This window comes from Hemicordylus capensis, chromosome 2 (assembly GCF_027244095.1).
Source record: "Hemicordylus capensis ecotype Gifberg chromosome 2, rHemCap1.1.pri, whole genome shotgun sequence".
Taxonomy (NCBI): Eukaryota; Metazoa; Chordata; class Lepidosauria; order Squamata; family Cordylidae; genus Hemicordylus; species Hemicordylus capensis.
In genome coordinates this window covers 237,663,787-237,680,229 of record NC_069658.1, presented here as the reverse complement: position 1 = coordinate 237,680,229, position 16,443 = coordinate 237,663,787, and the positions used below count along the sequence as shown (strand labels likewise).

Sequence of the window (16,443 nt, the reverse complement as noted above, 5' to 3'; positions counted from 1 at the left end):
AAAACTACAATTAAACAATCAAACAATTTAAATTTGGTCGCCCTGTGGGATGACCTATGCAGTGAGAGAGACAGGGGGAGTCCAACCATGTTAATTCTCTTGGTTCTCTCAGTGGCTTGTGATACCATTGACCATTGTATCCTTTTGGATAGGCTAGACCAGTTGGTTGTGGGAGGCACTCTTTGGAGGGGTTCTACTCCTGCCTCCAGGCCCACGACCAAAAGGTGCTGCTGGGGGGATACTGTTCAACCTCTTGGCATTTATGCTATGGGGTTCCACAGGGTTCCATTCTTTCCCCTATGCTGTTTAACATCTACATGAAACCACTGGGAGAGGTCAACCAGATATTTGGCCTGAAGTGTCATCAATATGCAGATGACACGCAGTTGTCTCTCTCCTTTTCATCAGACGCAGGTGAGGTGGTGACCGTCCTGAATCACTGTTTGGATGCAGTACTGGACTGGATGAGGGCAAATAAGCTGAGACTCAATCCAGATAAGACAGAAGTATTGTTGGATGGTGATTCCTCTGCCCGGGTGAATGATGTTCAGTCTGTTCTAGATTGGGTTACACTTGGGGGTGCTAATTGATCCAGCACTCACTCTCTCTGTCTGTCTATCTATCTATCTATCTATCTATCTATCTATCTATCTATCTATCATATTTCTGTACCACCTGATAAGTACATCTCTAAGAAATGTACAGAATTTAAAATATCTAAAACTTACAAAATTAAAATACATGACAATAAAAACAATAGAATGAAATAGATATTAAAACAAGTTTTAAAATAATAAAAGTTCATTCTACTTAAAGCCTGAGAAAACAGGAGAGTCAAGTTCTTCCTGAAAAGAAACAGAGAAGGAGATGCTCTTATTTCAGTAAGGAGCATATTCCAAAGCCCTGGGGCAGCCACAGAGAAAGCCTGGTCATGGGTCGCTACCAAACGAGTTGGTGGCATCCGTAACCTGACCTCTCCAGAAGATTGTAACAAGTGACGGTGTTTATGACAAAAGAGGCGCACTCTTAAATAGTGTAGACCTAAGCCGTTAAGGGCTTTATAGGTAAGAACTAGCACTTTGTATTTCACCCAGAAACATATTGGCAGCCAGTGCAGTTCATTCTAAACAGGTGTTGTACGATCTCTTCGTGTTGTCCCAGAGACCCATATGGCTGCCACATTCTGTACCAATTGTTGTTTGTACAAAGGCAGCCCCATGTAGAGCACATTGCAGTAGTCAAGCCTGGAGGTTACTAGCATATGTACCACTGTTTTAAGGTCATTCACCTCTAGAAATAGATGTAACTGATGTATCAGCCGAAACTGATAAAAAGCGCTCCTGGCCACTACCTCAACCTGAGAAACTAGGGAGAGCTTTGGGTCCAGGAGCACTCCCAAGCTACGTACCTGATCCTTCAGGGGGAGAGTAGCTCCATCCAGAACAGGCAGATCTAAACCATCTCTCGGGTCTTGGCACACCCAAAGTCAGTACCTCTGTCTTATTTGGATTCAACATCATTTTGTTATCCCTCATCCAGCCCATTACTGCCTCTAGGCAGGTATTTAGGGAAGATATGTCATTTCCTGATGGGGTTGGAATAGAGAAATAGATCTGGGTGCTATAAGCATATTGATAACACCCTGCACTAAACTTCCTGATGATCTCTCCCAGCAGTTTCACATAGATGTTAAACAGCTTTGGAGACTTTATGGAGCCTTGTGGAACTCTACACTTCAGTTCTCACTTAGCAGAACAACAATCTCCAAGTGACACCATCTGGAATCTGCCGGAGACGTAGGAGTGGAGCTGTACCACAGTGCTACCCAATCTCTCCTCCCTCAGGTGGTCCAGAAGGATACCATGGTCGATGGTATCAAAAGTCGCAGAGAGATCCAAAAGGATCTGCAGAGTCACACTCCCTCTGTCAATAGCCAGTTGGAGATCATCCATCAAGTCGACCAAGGCAGTCTCAACCCCATAACCCACACAAAAGCCAGTTTGAAATGGGTCTAGATAATCTGCATCATCCAAAACTGCCTGGAGCTGAGAGGCCACCACCTGCTCAATCACCTTGCCCAACCATGGAAGGTTAGAAATAGGTCTGTAATTAGCTAACTCTGAGGGATCCTTCTTAAGACAAGGCGGCATCCTGCCCTCCCCCAGAGAACCATTTATAATATTTACCAGACTGTCTCTGATAATATTATTATCAGATGAGATAAGCCAAGTTGGGCAACCCTGACTGCCAGCTTCGGGCATACTTCACACTTCTCGGCTGGGGAGGGGGCACCAAAATCATATTTCGCCTTGGGTGCCAAAATGACTAGGGCCAGCCCTGAATGTCTGAATAGCACTCTTGTAACACACCTATGGCTCATTCTGATGATAAGCAAGATCAAAGTAGGAGGCAGCAAACTAGCGTTTTCTGCTCATGAAGACTCATAGGGAGCCCTCCAGCTCAGCCCTCTCAAAAGTGGATAGCCTGAATTTTTAAACCTAGAATTTTATCAAGGTAGGATGAAAACAGAACCTCGGAGTTTGTTCGTCTGTTGCATTTGCTGTCTTAAATAGGAGTGTATATGAATGGTTGGTTCCGAAACAGTTGCCCGCGAAGCAGGGCCATTTCAGAGGTTTGATCATGGACCGAATTGGGAGCAGTTCTGTCCGTGATCACACTGAAATGGGCCCAGTTTGGGCGAACTGGTTCAGAAATGTAATGGCACAGACAGGTGGGGGCAGCAAGAGAGTCCCTACCGGGCCTCCGCAGCTGCCAAGGCAATGCTTTCTACTGATTGCCCCCTGGCATGACCCAAGCACACACCCCATTCTTTACCATCGGGTTGGCAGTGGCTCGGTTCTGGCCTCCACACATGCATGGAGGCAATTTGCATCACCACCTGGGGTGCCAGCAAACCCAGCTTTGTTTTCCCTTTCTGGAGCACTGGGATCCTCTGTTCTCTGTGGGGTGAGAGCAGAGATATGGCGCCTCTGCATATGTGTTGGAGAATGAGTGTGGGCCCTTCCCCTACCCACAAACCACCCACAGATGATAATATGATCTTCTCTCCTGATATAGGGTAACAGATCCAAGGTACTGGCACATCTTATCCTTCCTCTTTGCCATTCAGGACATCAATGAGGACTCCAGCCTCTTACCCAACCTCACTCTGGGCTACAACATCTATGAGACCTATTTTGATGGACGGACCACTTCCGATGCCATGGTCGATCTCCTATCTGGTGGGGGAAACAATATTCCAAACTACAAATGTGGAAGACGGGATCACCCGTTGGCTGTTTTTGAAGGGGCTGAATCTGACATCTCCATCCAGATTTCAGCCATGTCAGGCATCTACAAAATCCCACAGGTATGAAAGGTAGTGGTGTGGAAGAGAGAGAAAATAAGCTGCAATATAATCATATCTTGCAACCTCTAAAGAGAACTCAAGGGGAAATAGGGGCAACAAAAAAGAGGCAGAACCAACAGAAAATGTTAAGAGAGCTGAAGTGGATAGTAGCTTGGGAAAGGTGCTGTTTGTCCTGGCCAGGGACATCATTAGAGGCTAGCCCATGGGGGACAGGCCATACTTACTCAAGAGCGCCAAATCTCATCAGCCACTTCCTACCTCTATGACCTCTTCCAGGGTGCTTTCCAGACGGCAACTAAAAATTGCTTCACTACGTATAGGCTTGGTGTGTTTTCATACGATCTGGGTTTTAACACCATCTTGCATATGGAAACAGTATGGTGCCATTCGCACAGCTACAGCCTGCATTCAGATCTTAACTTGATGTTTCAGGTTTAAAGCATTCTATGTGCATTAAAAAATAGTAGTTGATTTTTTTTAGTTTTGAGAATAGTTTGCAGGCTTTCTGGGTTTACTCAGAAGTAAATGATTTTGTTTAATGGGCTTTCTCCCAAGTAAGAGTGTATAGGATTGCTGATGTAGAAGTGTGGCTTGCACAAAGAAAGACTATTTTTTTGCCCTTCTTCTTTTTTTGAAAGATGGTTGGAATTTAAAACTCCATTATGGCTATCCCCAATTGAAGCTTTAGCACGTAAAGAGATAAATATCCAGTCGCAATGGGGTACCTATAGGGATTTGTTATGTTTCCAAGAAAAGTACAAAATCTGGTTAGTAACTGGTTTCAGTACCATCAGTTAAATGAAATCTATAAGAAGGATCTTAAAGTTGGATTTGAGGATCAAATGTCGAGATTTGAGAAGGAGCTGTGTGAAAATGATGAAAAATTAGTTTCTAAGATGTATAAGCTGCTGCTTCTGGAGGAGACAAGAGATGAAGTGGTTAAAACAGCTATGATAAAATGGGGTCAAGATGTGGGTAGGGATGTGCACGGTCCGGAGAAGTCCGGACCGGCACCGAAGGGGGGCCTTGTTTTTAGGGCAGGGAGGGCTTGCTTAGCCCTCCCGCCTCCTTGCCCCCGCCAGCGCCCGTATTTAACATTATAGGGGCGCTGGAAACCAGCCGCCCCCCCCCGCCGCCGCCACCGCCGCCGCCGCGAAATCACTCTTAAAAACATCCAGCCCTCCCTCCCTCCCAGCTAGCTGCCCGCCCGCCCCCCCCCCCACCCACCCACCCAGTCGCTCACCCGGTCGGTAGATACTAAGCGAGAGGAGCTCCGGCACAGAGCTCCTCTCGCTAGGAAGGCCTCCGGGAGAATGGTGGCTTGCGCGCGCATGCGCGCGCCGCAAACCACGCCATTCTCCGGAGGCCCGGTCTACCCGCCGGGAAAGGGCCGGGTAGACCGGGCCTCCGATCGCTGGGTAGACCGGGCCTCCGGCGATCGGAGGCCCGGTCTACCCAGCGATCGGAGGCCCGGTCTACCCGGCCCTTTCCCGGCGGGTAGACCGGGCCTCCGGAGAACGGCGTGGTTTGCGGCGCGCGCATGCCACCATTCTCCCGGAGGCCTTCCTAGCGAGAGGAGCTCTGTGCCGGAGCTCCTCTCGCTTAGTATCTACCGACCGGGTGAGCGACTGGGTGGGTGGGTGGGGGGGCGGGCGGGCAGCTAGCTGGGAGGGAGGGAGGGCTGGATGTTTTTAAGAGTGATTTCGCGGCGGCGGCGGTGGCGGCGGCGGGGGGGGGGCGGCTGGTTTCCAGCGCCCCTATAATGTTAAATACGGGCGCTGGCGGGGGCAAGGAGGCGGGAGGGCTAAGCAAGCCCTCCCCGCCCTTAAAGATATACCCCCCACCCGGACCCGAACCAGCCCAGTCCGAACCGGTCCGGCAGTTCGGCCATTCTTTGGAATGGCCGCCGGACCGGTTCGGGCACACCACTAGATGTGGGTCATCATAAAGACATGTCAGCTTGGGAAAAATTATGGAAAGTGTGTTTAAAGTTTACCGCATGTTATACTTTAAAAGAAAATTATTATAAGATGATGTACAGGTGGTATTTGACACCCCAAAAATTAGCATTACTGTATAAAAATGCTCCAAACAAATGCTGGAAATGTGGACACTGTGAAGGAACTTTTTTTCATATGTGGTGGTCTTGCGGGAAGGCAAAGGCTTTCTGGGATATGATATATAATGAGTTGAAGAAAAAATTTTAAATGACATTTCCTAAGAAACCAGAATCCTTCCTGCTGGGAATAATGCAAGGAGATTTTTCCAGAAGGAATTTAACAATCTTTATATATGCAACCACGGCGGCTAGAATAGTATATGCGCAGAAATGGAAGAACAATGAAATGCCCTCAAAAGAAGATTGGCTGATAAAAACTTTGGAATATGTTGAGATGGCAAAACTTACAGTACTGATAAGGGATGAAAACCTGGAATGTTTTAAAGAAGATTGGAAACCATTCTTACTATGCTTAAAGAACTATTTCTCTAATATTGATTTTTCAGCAGGATTTGAAATTTAGTAATAATAGCAGGTTGAGTAGAGTAAAATCGAGTTTGTATGGTATAGGATATATGTTTTGAATTACTATAGCAATGGTTTAATTATATAATTAGTGATTCACGCAGATTGGCGAGCGGGAAGTCAACATTTGTTTAATTGGAGATTGTTAAGATATTGTAAAAACCAATAAAATTTTAAAAGCAAAAAAAAGGAAGGAAGGAAGGAAGGAAGATCCCAGTGCTCTTTCTCAAATTGTGGGACAGAGCCAGAGGAAAATCAGCCCCTGATTAAGGACAGCTGCCCATTAAATCCACCACCCATTATGAGGGACAGAAAGGACTGCTCGCAGCCCTGGTGACCATGTTAGCAGCTGCCTTGAACAAGGCTTGGTTGGGGAACACACTAGTGCAAACACCTCCAGAGCCTTCTGTTAGCTAGAGCCCATGTGCAAATTCATCAACGGGGGGATAAGGATGAGAGGGAAAGCTGCCAGTCATCTGCCCCTGCCCGGGAGGAAGTGATGTAAAATTTGATGGTGGCTTCAAAACTTTAGGGTTAGCTGGGAAATTTTACACCACGTCCACTTTGCTCTCTACTGCTTGCACCTTTGCAAGTGCTGTATTATAATATTAAAGGTAAAGTGTGCCGTCGAGTCCGTGGTAACTCCTGGCGACCACAGAGCCCTGTGGTTGTCTTTGGTAGAATACAGGAGAGGTTTACCATTGCCTCCTCCCACACAGTATGAGATGATGCCTTTCAGCATCTTCCTATATCGCTGCTGCCCGATATAGGTCTTTCCCATATTCTGGGAAACATACCAGCAGAGATTCAAACCGGAAACCTCTGGTTTGATAATCAAGTCATTTCCCCGCTGCGCCATTAGGCGGCTGTTAAGATTATAGAAGATATTAAAGCTTGATATTCCATAAATGAATTCCAGAACCCATTTCAAGAAGGTGGCTGGCTGTGTGTGTGTTCCTTCCCAATAACATTGAAATGCATGGAACAATTTGGATCAAATTTAATATAGCTGTTGTGCCCAATAGGGACATTTTCATCTTTGATTCTTAACAGAGTGTGACTGAGTTTTATCAAAAGTGAAGTCTGGACCTGAGCCCAGGATCTCTTAAGCATCCAGGAACACCCCTGCTCCTGGCCAACATATATAAAGGGTATTCACACAACTGATGCAGTGGACAGGACGGGGAGGGCTGTGCAAAGCACACCTTCCCTCCAGACAAGCATATCACATTGATGGGAAGTACAGACTGTGATCCCACATGATCCGTGCTGCTAAACATAGTGAGGATCTCTGGAAGCCGGGACACATTGGAGGAATCCCCCATCAGACAGGTGCTCTAGGTACCCCTTTCTCTGTCTTCTTGAGTTGCACACAGCCTGAGGATACACATGATCCCAGCAGCTGGGTTAATGGTGTGCTTACTCTCTTAGCCCTCACCAAAAGCCAGCCTCCAAATTAAGGTTAGGCTGGGCAGCAGCGCTGAGATCCCTGTGGAAATTGGTGCGCCACCCAAGCAGCCTAATGCTGGCTGGGCTGCCCTAGTCTGGGTTAGGCTGCTCATTAGAACAGCCTCGTAGGGGACTTGTTCTCAAGACTGGGTAGGAGGAGTGGCTAACCAGGCTCAAAGAGCATGCACTCTCGAAAAATGGACATGTGTTGGCAAAACCTGAGGTAGGAGGATGGAGATGTGATTGTGTGCTAGTCGCAATCTGCATAGAATTGGGTGGGACCTGTTTTTCCTCCACCTCGAGGCAGTAGGTTGTCTTACCCAGATTGTCTTACCCATCATTTTCTTACCCAGATAGTGGATCAGGTCTCATGATCAGTGAGACCCGGTTTCTCCTGTTGAGCGGGAAGAGTGGGAAGAGCGGGCTAAGCCCACTCTCCCCGCTCACGAGCGGGCAGGGAGCCCTGGGTGGCTGTATCGGCTGCCCACACGATGGCCGGCTCCGAGACAGAGCCGGTGGGGGTGGGGGGAACGGGGGCCATGCGGCCCCCACAAGCCCCAGTATGCCCTGCGCGACTGCGCAGGGCATACTGGGGAGACCCCCAAGCCAGGAGGCTGCTTTTAAGCCGCCAGGCCGGGGGTCTACTCTTGAGTAGGCATGATGCGAAGGTGCGCCGCGGCTACTCACGATCGTAAAAAGCAGGATTGCTGGAGCTGTGAGCCCGATGGTTCTTACGACCACCAAAAATCGGGCTAGCCTCTGCTAGCCCGATTTTTGCTGATCGTGAGAAGCACCCCAGTGACTAGCAGACCATCACTTTTCCCTCCTGCTCCTCCCCGGATGTTTGCCAACACACAGCCAATTCTCGGCAGTACACAAGGGGCTTGGATCCTGGCTGGCCACTCCTCCTACCCAGCTGCTGCTGGTGAGACCACACCCATGATTTGTTTGTTCCTTGTTCTTCTGCCATTTCTGGTCTACCAAGTTTTAGAAACAAATTATTCTTTTTAGCAGAGAGGGAAGTGGAATGAGGGAATGGTCCACATCATGAGAAGCATTCTCCCTTTAAATACTTCTCCTGCTTACCTATATCTTCATGTTCAGACCCTGGGTTCAGTTCTGGGCATCTTCTTTTAAGGAACCTGAGAAATGGAACAATGCAGAGGCGGAAGGCAAAAAATATGGCTGGGGTCTGGAAACCAAGTCCTGTGGGGAACAGTTAAGCAGTAGGTTTACCTGGAGAAAAGAAGACTAAGGAGAAATATGACTGCTGTGTTCAAATACCTGAAGTGTTCTACTTCATGGAAACTTGATGGGACTTGATCTCTTTTGCTCCTGAGAGTAGAACTAGAACCAATTCACAGTGGAACAGCCTAGGGATGTGCAAACTGTCTCGAGGTTGAACTGATTCGTCATTGAACTGGACCCGGTTCAGCTCAAGGTCAAGTGGAACCCCCTGGGCTGGTTCGGGGTTCTAAAGTTGAAAATAAAATGACCCAGGAATGACCCGGCCATGCAAATGTCCAGGGTGCATGCGCTGTGGTCTCCAAAATGGCCACCATGACCATGGAGAGGGCCAAAATGTCCCCAAAACAGGCCAAACCAGCCCATAGAAGACCATGGCAGCCTGGAAGTGGGGAAGGGGAACTGCTAGAGGTCCCTCCCCAGCAGCATGGTAAGTTTTAAAAACTTTTAGAACTCCAAGCCAGCTTGAATTTGAGCTGAGCCAGGTTTCTAGTTCAGGGTGGCAAAACCAAACATGCCCGGTCTGGTTCGAGACCAGTTCCAACTTGAACTGAACCAAGCAAATTGATTTTGTGCACACCCCCTAGAATAGCCTGCCTCATGCAGTGATTGATTCTCATACACTAGAGGTTTTCAAAAAGACACTGGTTGGTAATCTGTCAGGGAGGCTGTAACAATTCCCTGCATGATGGTTGGACTCATAGGTGTAACGATAGGGGGGGCAGGGGGGGCACGTGCCCCGGGCGCCACCCTGGCTGATCACGTGGGGGGGCGCCAAAGTGCCCCCGCTGTTCCCCTGGCTTTCATTTTTTTTTAAAGCGTCCGCACTGTTTTTGTTTTTTTAAGCGTCGGCGTGGTGGCTCCCCCCCGTCCCGGAGCCGCCCCCCCCCCCCACACTGCTCAGCTCTGGCGCGCCGCACGCAGGCACCGAGTCAACTAAAATCTTCATCACACCACACCACAGCATCAAGTACTAAAGTCTTTGTCTCTGACTGAGTGTCTCCAAATTAATCCGCGGGCTGGCTGCGCACTCCTCCCAGTCCCCGCCCTGCACAGTTGCGCATGCGTGCTGGTGTCCCATGTCTGACTCCTCCTCCCAGCTCGCCGTGTGCTCCACATGCTTCGGTGTCTGCGAAGAGGCAGGGAGTCGGAGTGAGCGAGCGCGACTCTACCTGCTGCTGCTGCCCAAGGCAAGAAGCAGAAGGGGAAGGGGATTAATTCACCTAGTTTGGCCGTCTGGCGGCACAACAAGACAGAGCAAAACTTAGCGCACAGGAGGAACAAGGTGTGGTTTTTTTGTGATTTGTGATTCATGGGCGGCACGTGTGAACTTGGTCGGTCGGGCGCCGGCGGGGCGGTGGCGGGCTTACTTAACTTGGCATTGCACCAGGCTGGCTTTCGTCCCAGAGGACGAGGCACTTTCCGCCCTCTCTCGCTTGTTGCGTTCCCCATCCAGTTAGTAACTGGCCCCGTGCCTCCGAGCATGTGCAGAGCGCATAGCGTGGGCGTGGCGTCTGCACTGCAAGCAGCAACCAAGGGCAGGTCGGGGCCCTCCTCGCCCGCCCGCAGCCCGGCTGAGTTGGGCCCGACTCAAGTCCAACCTTAAGCGGCCGCCGGAGGAGTGCTTGCTCAGCCCAGCAGTTTGGCTTGGCGGCAGTGGAAGTGACGAGAGAGCCTGCCCCTTCCCCGCTCCCCAACCAGACAAACAGCTGAAAGGCTGCGGCGGCAAAGAGAGATTTAGAGCTGTGTGGGTTTTTTAAAAAAACAACACCCCCATTTTCTTTACATTTATGGGGGGAGGGTTGAGGAAAATGGTGGGGCACATGTTGCTGGAGCTGACTGCGTTGGGAGTGTCTGGGGGGTGGCAGGGCGACCTCCACACCCCTCAGTTTAGGCGGCAGCAGGAGTAACGAGCGGTGGGAGTAAGGAGAGAGCCTGCCCTTTACTCTGCTCCCCACCCCACAAACAGCCGAGAGGCAGCTGCGGCCAGGCTGGCAGCAGAGAGACGGAGAAGAGAGAGAGAGAGTGCTGGCTCTGTGCTGCCCTTGCCCTCCACCCGGGCGTGCCACCACGAGTGTCACAAGAGAGAGAGCCTGCCCTTTCCCCTGCTCCCAACTGAGCCCGATAAACAGCTGAGAGGCAGGCGGCTGCTGGCGCTGAGAGAGAGAATCTCTCTCGGTCTCTCTGTGCCTGGCTGTTTGTCGGAGCAGGGGAAAGTGCAGGCTCTCTTCCGAAGTCAGAGACCGCAGGAGGGAGAGCTTCATATTTGCTGAATCTGACTGTCTGTGTGCTGTGCTCATCAGCCGCATACTAGCGTATTTGGATTTTTTAAAGTGATGCAGGGTGCCAGTGACTCGCAAGGAGGTGTGCCCTTTGGCCATACAGCCACGCACAAAGCCTCTTGCATCTGCACTCTGGTTGTTTGTATGTTAACTGGGCATTGGCGCTGAAAGAAAGTGGCTGAGTATGAATAGGGGAGAGGGTTTCCTTGGAGCTGTGCCTTTCAGCGCATTAATAATGGAGGGTGAGGCAAGGGAACGAGAAGGCGTCTGAAGGGAGCGTTTGAAGCCAGTGGGTGAGGAGGAGAGAGGAAGAGAAAGCAAGTGCAGGGAATTGTGTGGTTGCAGAGCATGCGACTAAAATGTGCGGGGTGGGGACTCAGAGGCTTCTTGCAGCCTCTCTCTCTGCCTTTGTTGTTGTTTTCGTCATGGTGCGAAGGAAGGTTAGCCTTCTTTTTCATCCTCCTCCTTGCCAGGTAACTTTCCCTAAGAAAATCGCCCAGCCCCTTGGTTTGTGAACAGCAGCTCCTTCTGTTGGAGGTAGAAAGCAGTTGGGATGGAAGCACAGAAATCACAAATAATAAAACCAGATTTTTGTCGTTCCTTGGTGTCTCTCTGTTGCAGAGGCACGAAGGAAGGTTAGCCTTCTTTCTCCTCCTCCTCACACAACGTAACTTCTATTTCCCCCGCTAAGAAAAGTATCACCCAGCCCCTCAGTTTGTGAACAGGCTCTTCTTCTGTTGGGGGTAGAATCAGTTGGGAGGGAAGAACAACAGAAAGCCTTGGACAAAATTCACAATAATAAAACAAGATTTTGTGGTTCCTTCTTTGGTTTCCTACTTAGAGCACATGGATAGGTCCAAAGCCTACAAGCACTACCCATAAAATATGATCCTGTGTGTCTAAGCAAAGGCAAGACATTCAAGAGACAAAGCTATAGTTTTGCATGGCTCAGAAAATGGTCTGGATGGTCCTGTATGGAAGTAGTGTATGTGGGAACCCCTATGAAACAAGACCCAGCTATCTGCCTCCTCACCTTGCTTCCCTCTTCTGCTTAAGTTATGAGATGCTTTCTGACACCCTCTGCCACTACTCTCCTAAATCAAGCTCCATCCATTTAGCTTGCCTCAGCTGCATGTCTGTCTGTTGCCTTTAAATAGCCTATTATAGGCTCCCCTACAGCTGCAATGGAGTTGCATAGCTCTTTGGAGAGCTGGTCTTTCAGTAGTGTTGGGGGAAAGCGTAGCAAGTATGACTTGTCACCTTAGCTAAGCAGGGCCCACCCTGGTTGCATATGAATGGGAGACTAGAAGCGTGTGAGCACTATAAGATATTCCCCTCAGGGGATGGAGCTGTTCTGTGGAAGAATTCAACTACCACAGGTGATAGTGATACTGAACTAGATGCAACTTAAAGCAATGGATGTGCCTCCTGCCAGTTAATTTTTTTTTAACCCCAAAACATTTCAAGAAGTTCTTCTGAGTTCTAATGCACATTGGCTGCCATGTGGTACATGGCTCTGTAAGTAAAACAGCTGCTAAAACTGGCATTGTTGGTTGCTACAGAAGTATTGGCAGTATAAAGGAAGGCTTCTTTAAGCAATGCAAACTTTCCATTGTGTATCTTCAGTCTGAATATGGGGAATGCTTATTGTATTTGAGGAGGCCCCCATTGCCTTTAATCTGGCCCCCAGTACATAAACAAATAGCTTGACAGAGGTATGTGTGAGTTTTACATTCTTGTGAATTTGATACCTGAATGAATTTGACAAAGAGACTGCTCACAAGTGCACTTAAAGGGGCCCTGCACATAAGAAGCTAGGTAAACCTAGCATAAAACCCTTCCCCCATGATCTAGTTTTCTATATGCAGGGAATTTCTATTATAATATAAGCATAAATCTTGAATAGACTAGAATATCTATGATGGAAAAGACTAGAATACCTGTCTTGTCTTTTCCATTTTGGGACACAAAACCTATCACTATATTTAAAAGCATTTATTTTTTGGCCATGAGGACTGCAAACTTAGGCTGTTGGTATGCGACATTTCTTTAAAATATATATTTCTAAAGAGCCTTGTAGCCTCATGTTTCCTTTTTCCTGTCCCAGTATACTTGCACGGATGCAGCCCACAACCCACATTTGACTATGGCTGTGATACATTCCATATTTCCGGGGGGGGGGGGCGGTAGGGATGTGAACGGACCGGTTCGGAGGCCATTCTAAAGGCCTCCAGACCGGTCCGGACACGGGTGGTTTTGGTTCGGGTGGGGGGTTCTAAAGGAGTACGGGGGGGGTGTTACTCACCCCCTCAAGAATGGCACCGTATATTATAGAGTAAGCGGGCGGCATACCTTCCTGCCGCCCGCTTCATTCCCCCTCCTCTCGGCGCGGCTGCAGTCAGTCATTGCAAATAATCTTCTTCCTCCGTTTTGAACATGCAATCGGGCGCCAGGGTATCACCCAGTCCCTGCCGCCCGGCTCTTCAATTCTCCCGGCTCGGCTGGCGGCCGCCCCCCGCAGCCCGAAGACCCCTGCCGCCCCTTCCCTTCCCATACTCAACGGGTCGGCAGGAGAACTCCCCTGCCGACCCGTCCCCTTCGCCCGCTGAGCTGCAAATGGCTTCTAGGAAGCCTTTTGCGCGCCTGCGCAAAAGGCTTCCTAGAAGCCATTTGCAGCTCAGCGGGCGAAGCGAGCAGACGGCAGGGAGTTCTCCTGCCGCCCGCTCTCCACTTTAGAGCGGAGAGTGGAGAGCGGGCGGCAGGAGAACTCCCTGCCGTCTGCTCGCTTCGCCCGCTGAGCTGCAAATGGCTTCTAGGAAGCCTTTTGCGCAGGCGCGCAAAAGGCTTCCTAGAAGCCATTTGCAGCTCAGCGGGCGAAGGGGACGGGTCGGCAGGGGAGTTCTCCTGCCGACCCGTTGAGTATGGGAAGGGAAGGGGCGGCAGGGGTCTTCGGGCTGCGGGGGGCGGCCGCCAGCCGAGCCGGGAGAATTGAAGAGCCGGGCGGCAGGGACTGGGTGATACCCTGGCGCCCGATTGCATGTTCAAAACGGAGGAAGAAGATTATTTGCAATGACTGACTGCAGCCGCGCCGAGAGGAGGGGGAATGAAGCGGGCGGCAGGAAGGTATGCCGCCCGCTTACTCTATAATATACGGTGCCATTCTTGAGGGGGTGAGTAACACCCCCCCTATTCCCTATTGGAACCCCCCACCCAAGTGCCGGACCGCAGCTCCGCGGTTCCGTGCACACCCCTAGGGGGCGGCGGGGGGGCGCAATTTCAGTGCTTGCCCCGGGCTCCGTTTTCCCTAGTTACGCCTCTGGTTGGACTGGAAGACTTCTCAGATCATCCGACTCTACATTCTTTGATTCTATTATTTTGTGATGACCCAAGGAACCCAGCATGTATTTCCTGGAAAAGGGCATGTAAGCAAAGATTGCATGGCAAACAGCCCTTACCATGTGTTAGGAATCCCCCGACACTTACCCCACTTGCCATAATGGCAAGCATGTTACTTTTTTAAAATGTCAGGACAAAAAGCATTCAATCTTTATACTCACTACTAAAACTTTTCCTTTTGTTAGGTCAGTTATGACTCTGTTGCTCATATTCTTAGCAATAGAATTCAGTACCCTTTTGTCTACTGGATGGTCCCAAAAGAAGAAATCCAGTATGAGGGAATTGTCAAACTGCTCCTGCATTTCAAGTGGACATGGGTTGCTCTCTTTGCTCCAGACAATGACAATGGAGAAAGATTCATGAGTACATTGAGACCTATGCTTATCCGGAAAGGGATTTGTGTTGCCTTTTCTAAAAGACTGCCATTGCAAATTGTGGTCTCAAGTTCATTTCCCTTTGACTCATTTGTGATGTGGAGTGAAGTCAATGTATTCATTTACTATGGGGACTCTAAATCTGCATTAAGTTCACTATTGGTGATACAAGAAATGCTGATCAAGAACCTCAACACAAATGTTGGAAAAGTCTGGATCACGACAGCTTTTCAGGACATCAACAGGAATATGGCTTATGACTTTGATGAGTTTCAACACATCCTTGGTTCTTTTTCCTTTGTAGTGAAGATGAATAAAAGGACAATATATGAGTACTATGAACCACATTCCTCTGCTCTTGACCAGTTTTGGAAGACAGCATTTCATTGTTCTTATGCAAAGCACATGTACTCTGTGAAAGATTGGACAAGATGCAGAGAAAATGCGAATCTGGAGACCTTGCCCCAAGAGGAGCTTGAAAGAGTCCTGTCCCAAGACAGTTACAGTGTTTACAATGGTGTCCAGGCTGTGGCACATGCCTTAAATGTTGCATGTTCATCTAGACCCAAGCGGATGATGATGGAGGGCGGAGATGGGTTGGGATTTCAAAAGCTACAGCCATGGCAGGTATTCTTTTCTCTTCCTAAACAGCAAAACTGAAAATTTCAGGCCATTATTCAACTCTGAAAATCTATTGTGGGTCTATATTTCCAAGTTTCCAATTCGTGAGGCTCTTGATGAAGATCCTCCTTTTTGACCTGCTAGATCAGGCCATGTCCCACCCAGTCCATCATCCTGCTTTATGCAACAGCCAACCAAGTGCACTTGGGAAGCCCCAAAGATTGGGGCTTCCTAACTCCTGGTGTCATGATTTTAGAAGACCCTCCCCATCCAGTAGTTATTCCCAGAAGCCCAGAGGAAGAACCCATCCTTCATAACAATAAAGAACAAAATAAATAGATAGATAGATAGATAGATAGATAGATAGATATTTATTTATTTGTTAGCTGCCTCATGACAAATAGTTCTCTGGCCAGTTCACAACACAGCATTAAAACATCGAGTAAAAACAAAAAACACATGAACACACCAAAACAACAACACAAAACAATTCTAGAACCATTTTAAAAGTCAGCTTTAAAAATCAAATTTAAAAATTAATATTCAGAAGCCCTGAGTGAACAAAAAGGACTTTCACTGGGATCTAAAAGAACAAAGCCAAGTGAATTTCTATGGGGAGGCTATTCCATAAATGGGGTGCAACCACTATTAAAAATCCTCTTTTAAAAGACATGTTTTTAGTTGTTTTTAAAAAACACTGAGGAAAGAATCATGGTGAAGATCTTCAGGGAAGATGTTCCAAAGCCAAGGGGCCACAACCAAAAAGTCCCTGTCTCTAGTCCCAACCAACTGGATCTCTGCATGGCAGGGCCATGAGTAGGGCCTGAGATGATGAGCGGAGGACCCTGGCAGGTTCATATGGGCGAATGCGATCTGACAGGTACCCCGCCTGAAGCTGTGTAGAGCTTTAAAGGTCAAGACCAGCACCTTGAATCTAGTCTGGAAGTGGCTCGGTAACCAATGAAGCTGCCGCAGGATGGGTGTGACACTCATGAAGTGACTTGTGCCCATGAGCATCCTTACAGCAGCATTCTGGACCAGCTGAAGCTTCCGAACCATCTTCAAGGGCAGCCCCACGTAGAGCGCATTGCAGTAGTCCAATCTGGATGTTACCAATGCATGAGTGACTGAGGTCAGGTCCGACTTCTCCAAGTAGGGTCACAGCTGGCACACCAGCCGTAG

General features: G+C 48.9%; 2 protein-coding genes across 2 annotated transcripts in view; both read left to right on the top strand.

The window, feature by feature from the left end:
• Positions 1–10,194, top strand: part of LOC128343879 (vomeronasal type-2 receptor 26-like) — a 45,609-nt gene extending 35,415 nt beyond the window's left edge. The window contains exons 6-8 of the mRNA XM_053293313.1: positions 3,131–3,370; positions 9,689–9,778; positions 10,045–10,194. Of these exons, the coding sequence (XP_053149288.1) occupies positions 3,131–3,370; positions 9,689–9,778; positions 10,045–10,194 (480 nt within the window). The remainder of the gene's footprint in view (positions 1–3,130; positions 3,371–9,688; positions 9,779–10,044) is intronic.
• The window catches only part of LOC128346277 (vomeronasal type-2 receptor 26-like), a 389,368-nt gene that overhangs the window by 287,843 nt on the left and 85,082 nt on the right, over positions 1–16,443 (top strand). The window lies entirely within an intron of this gene.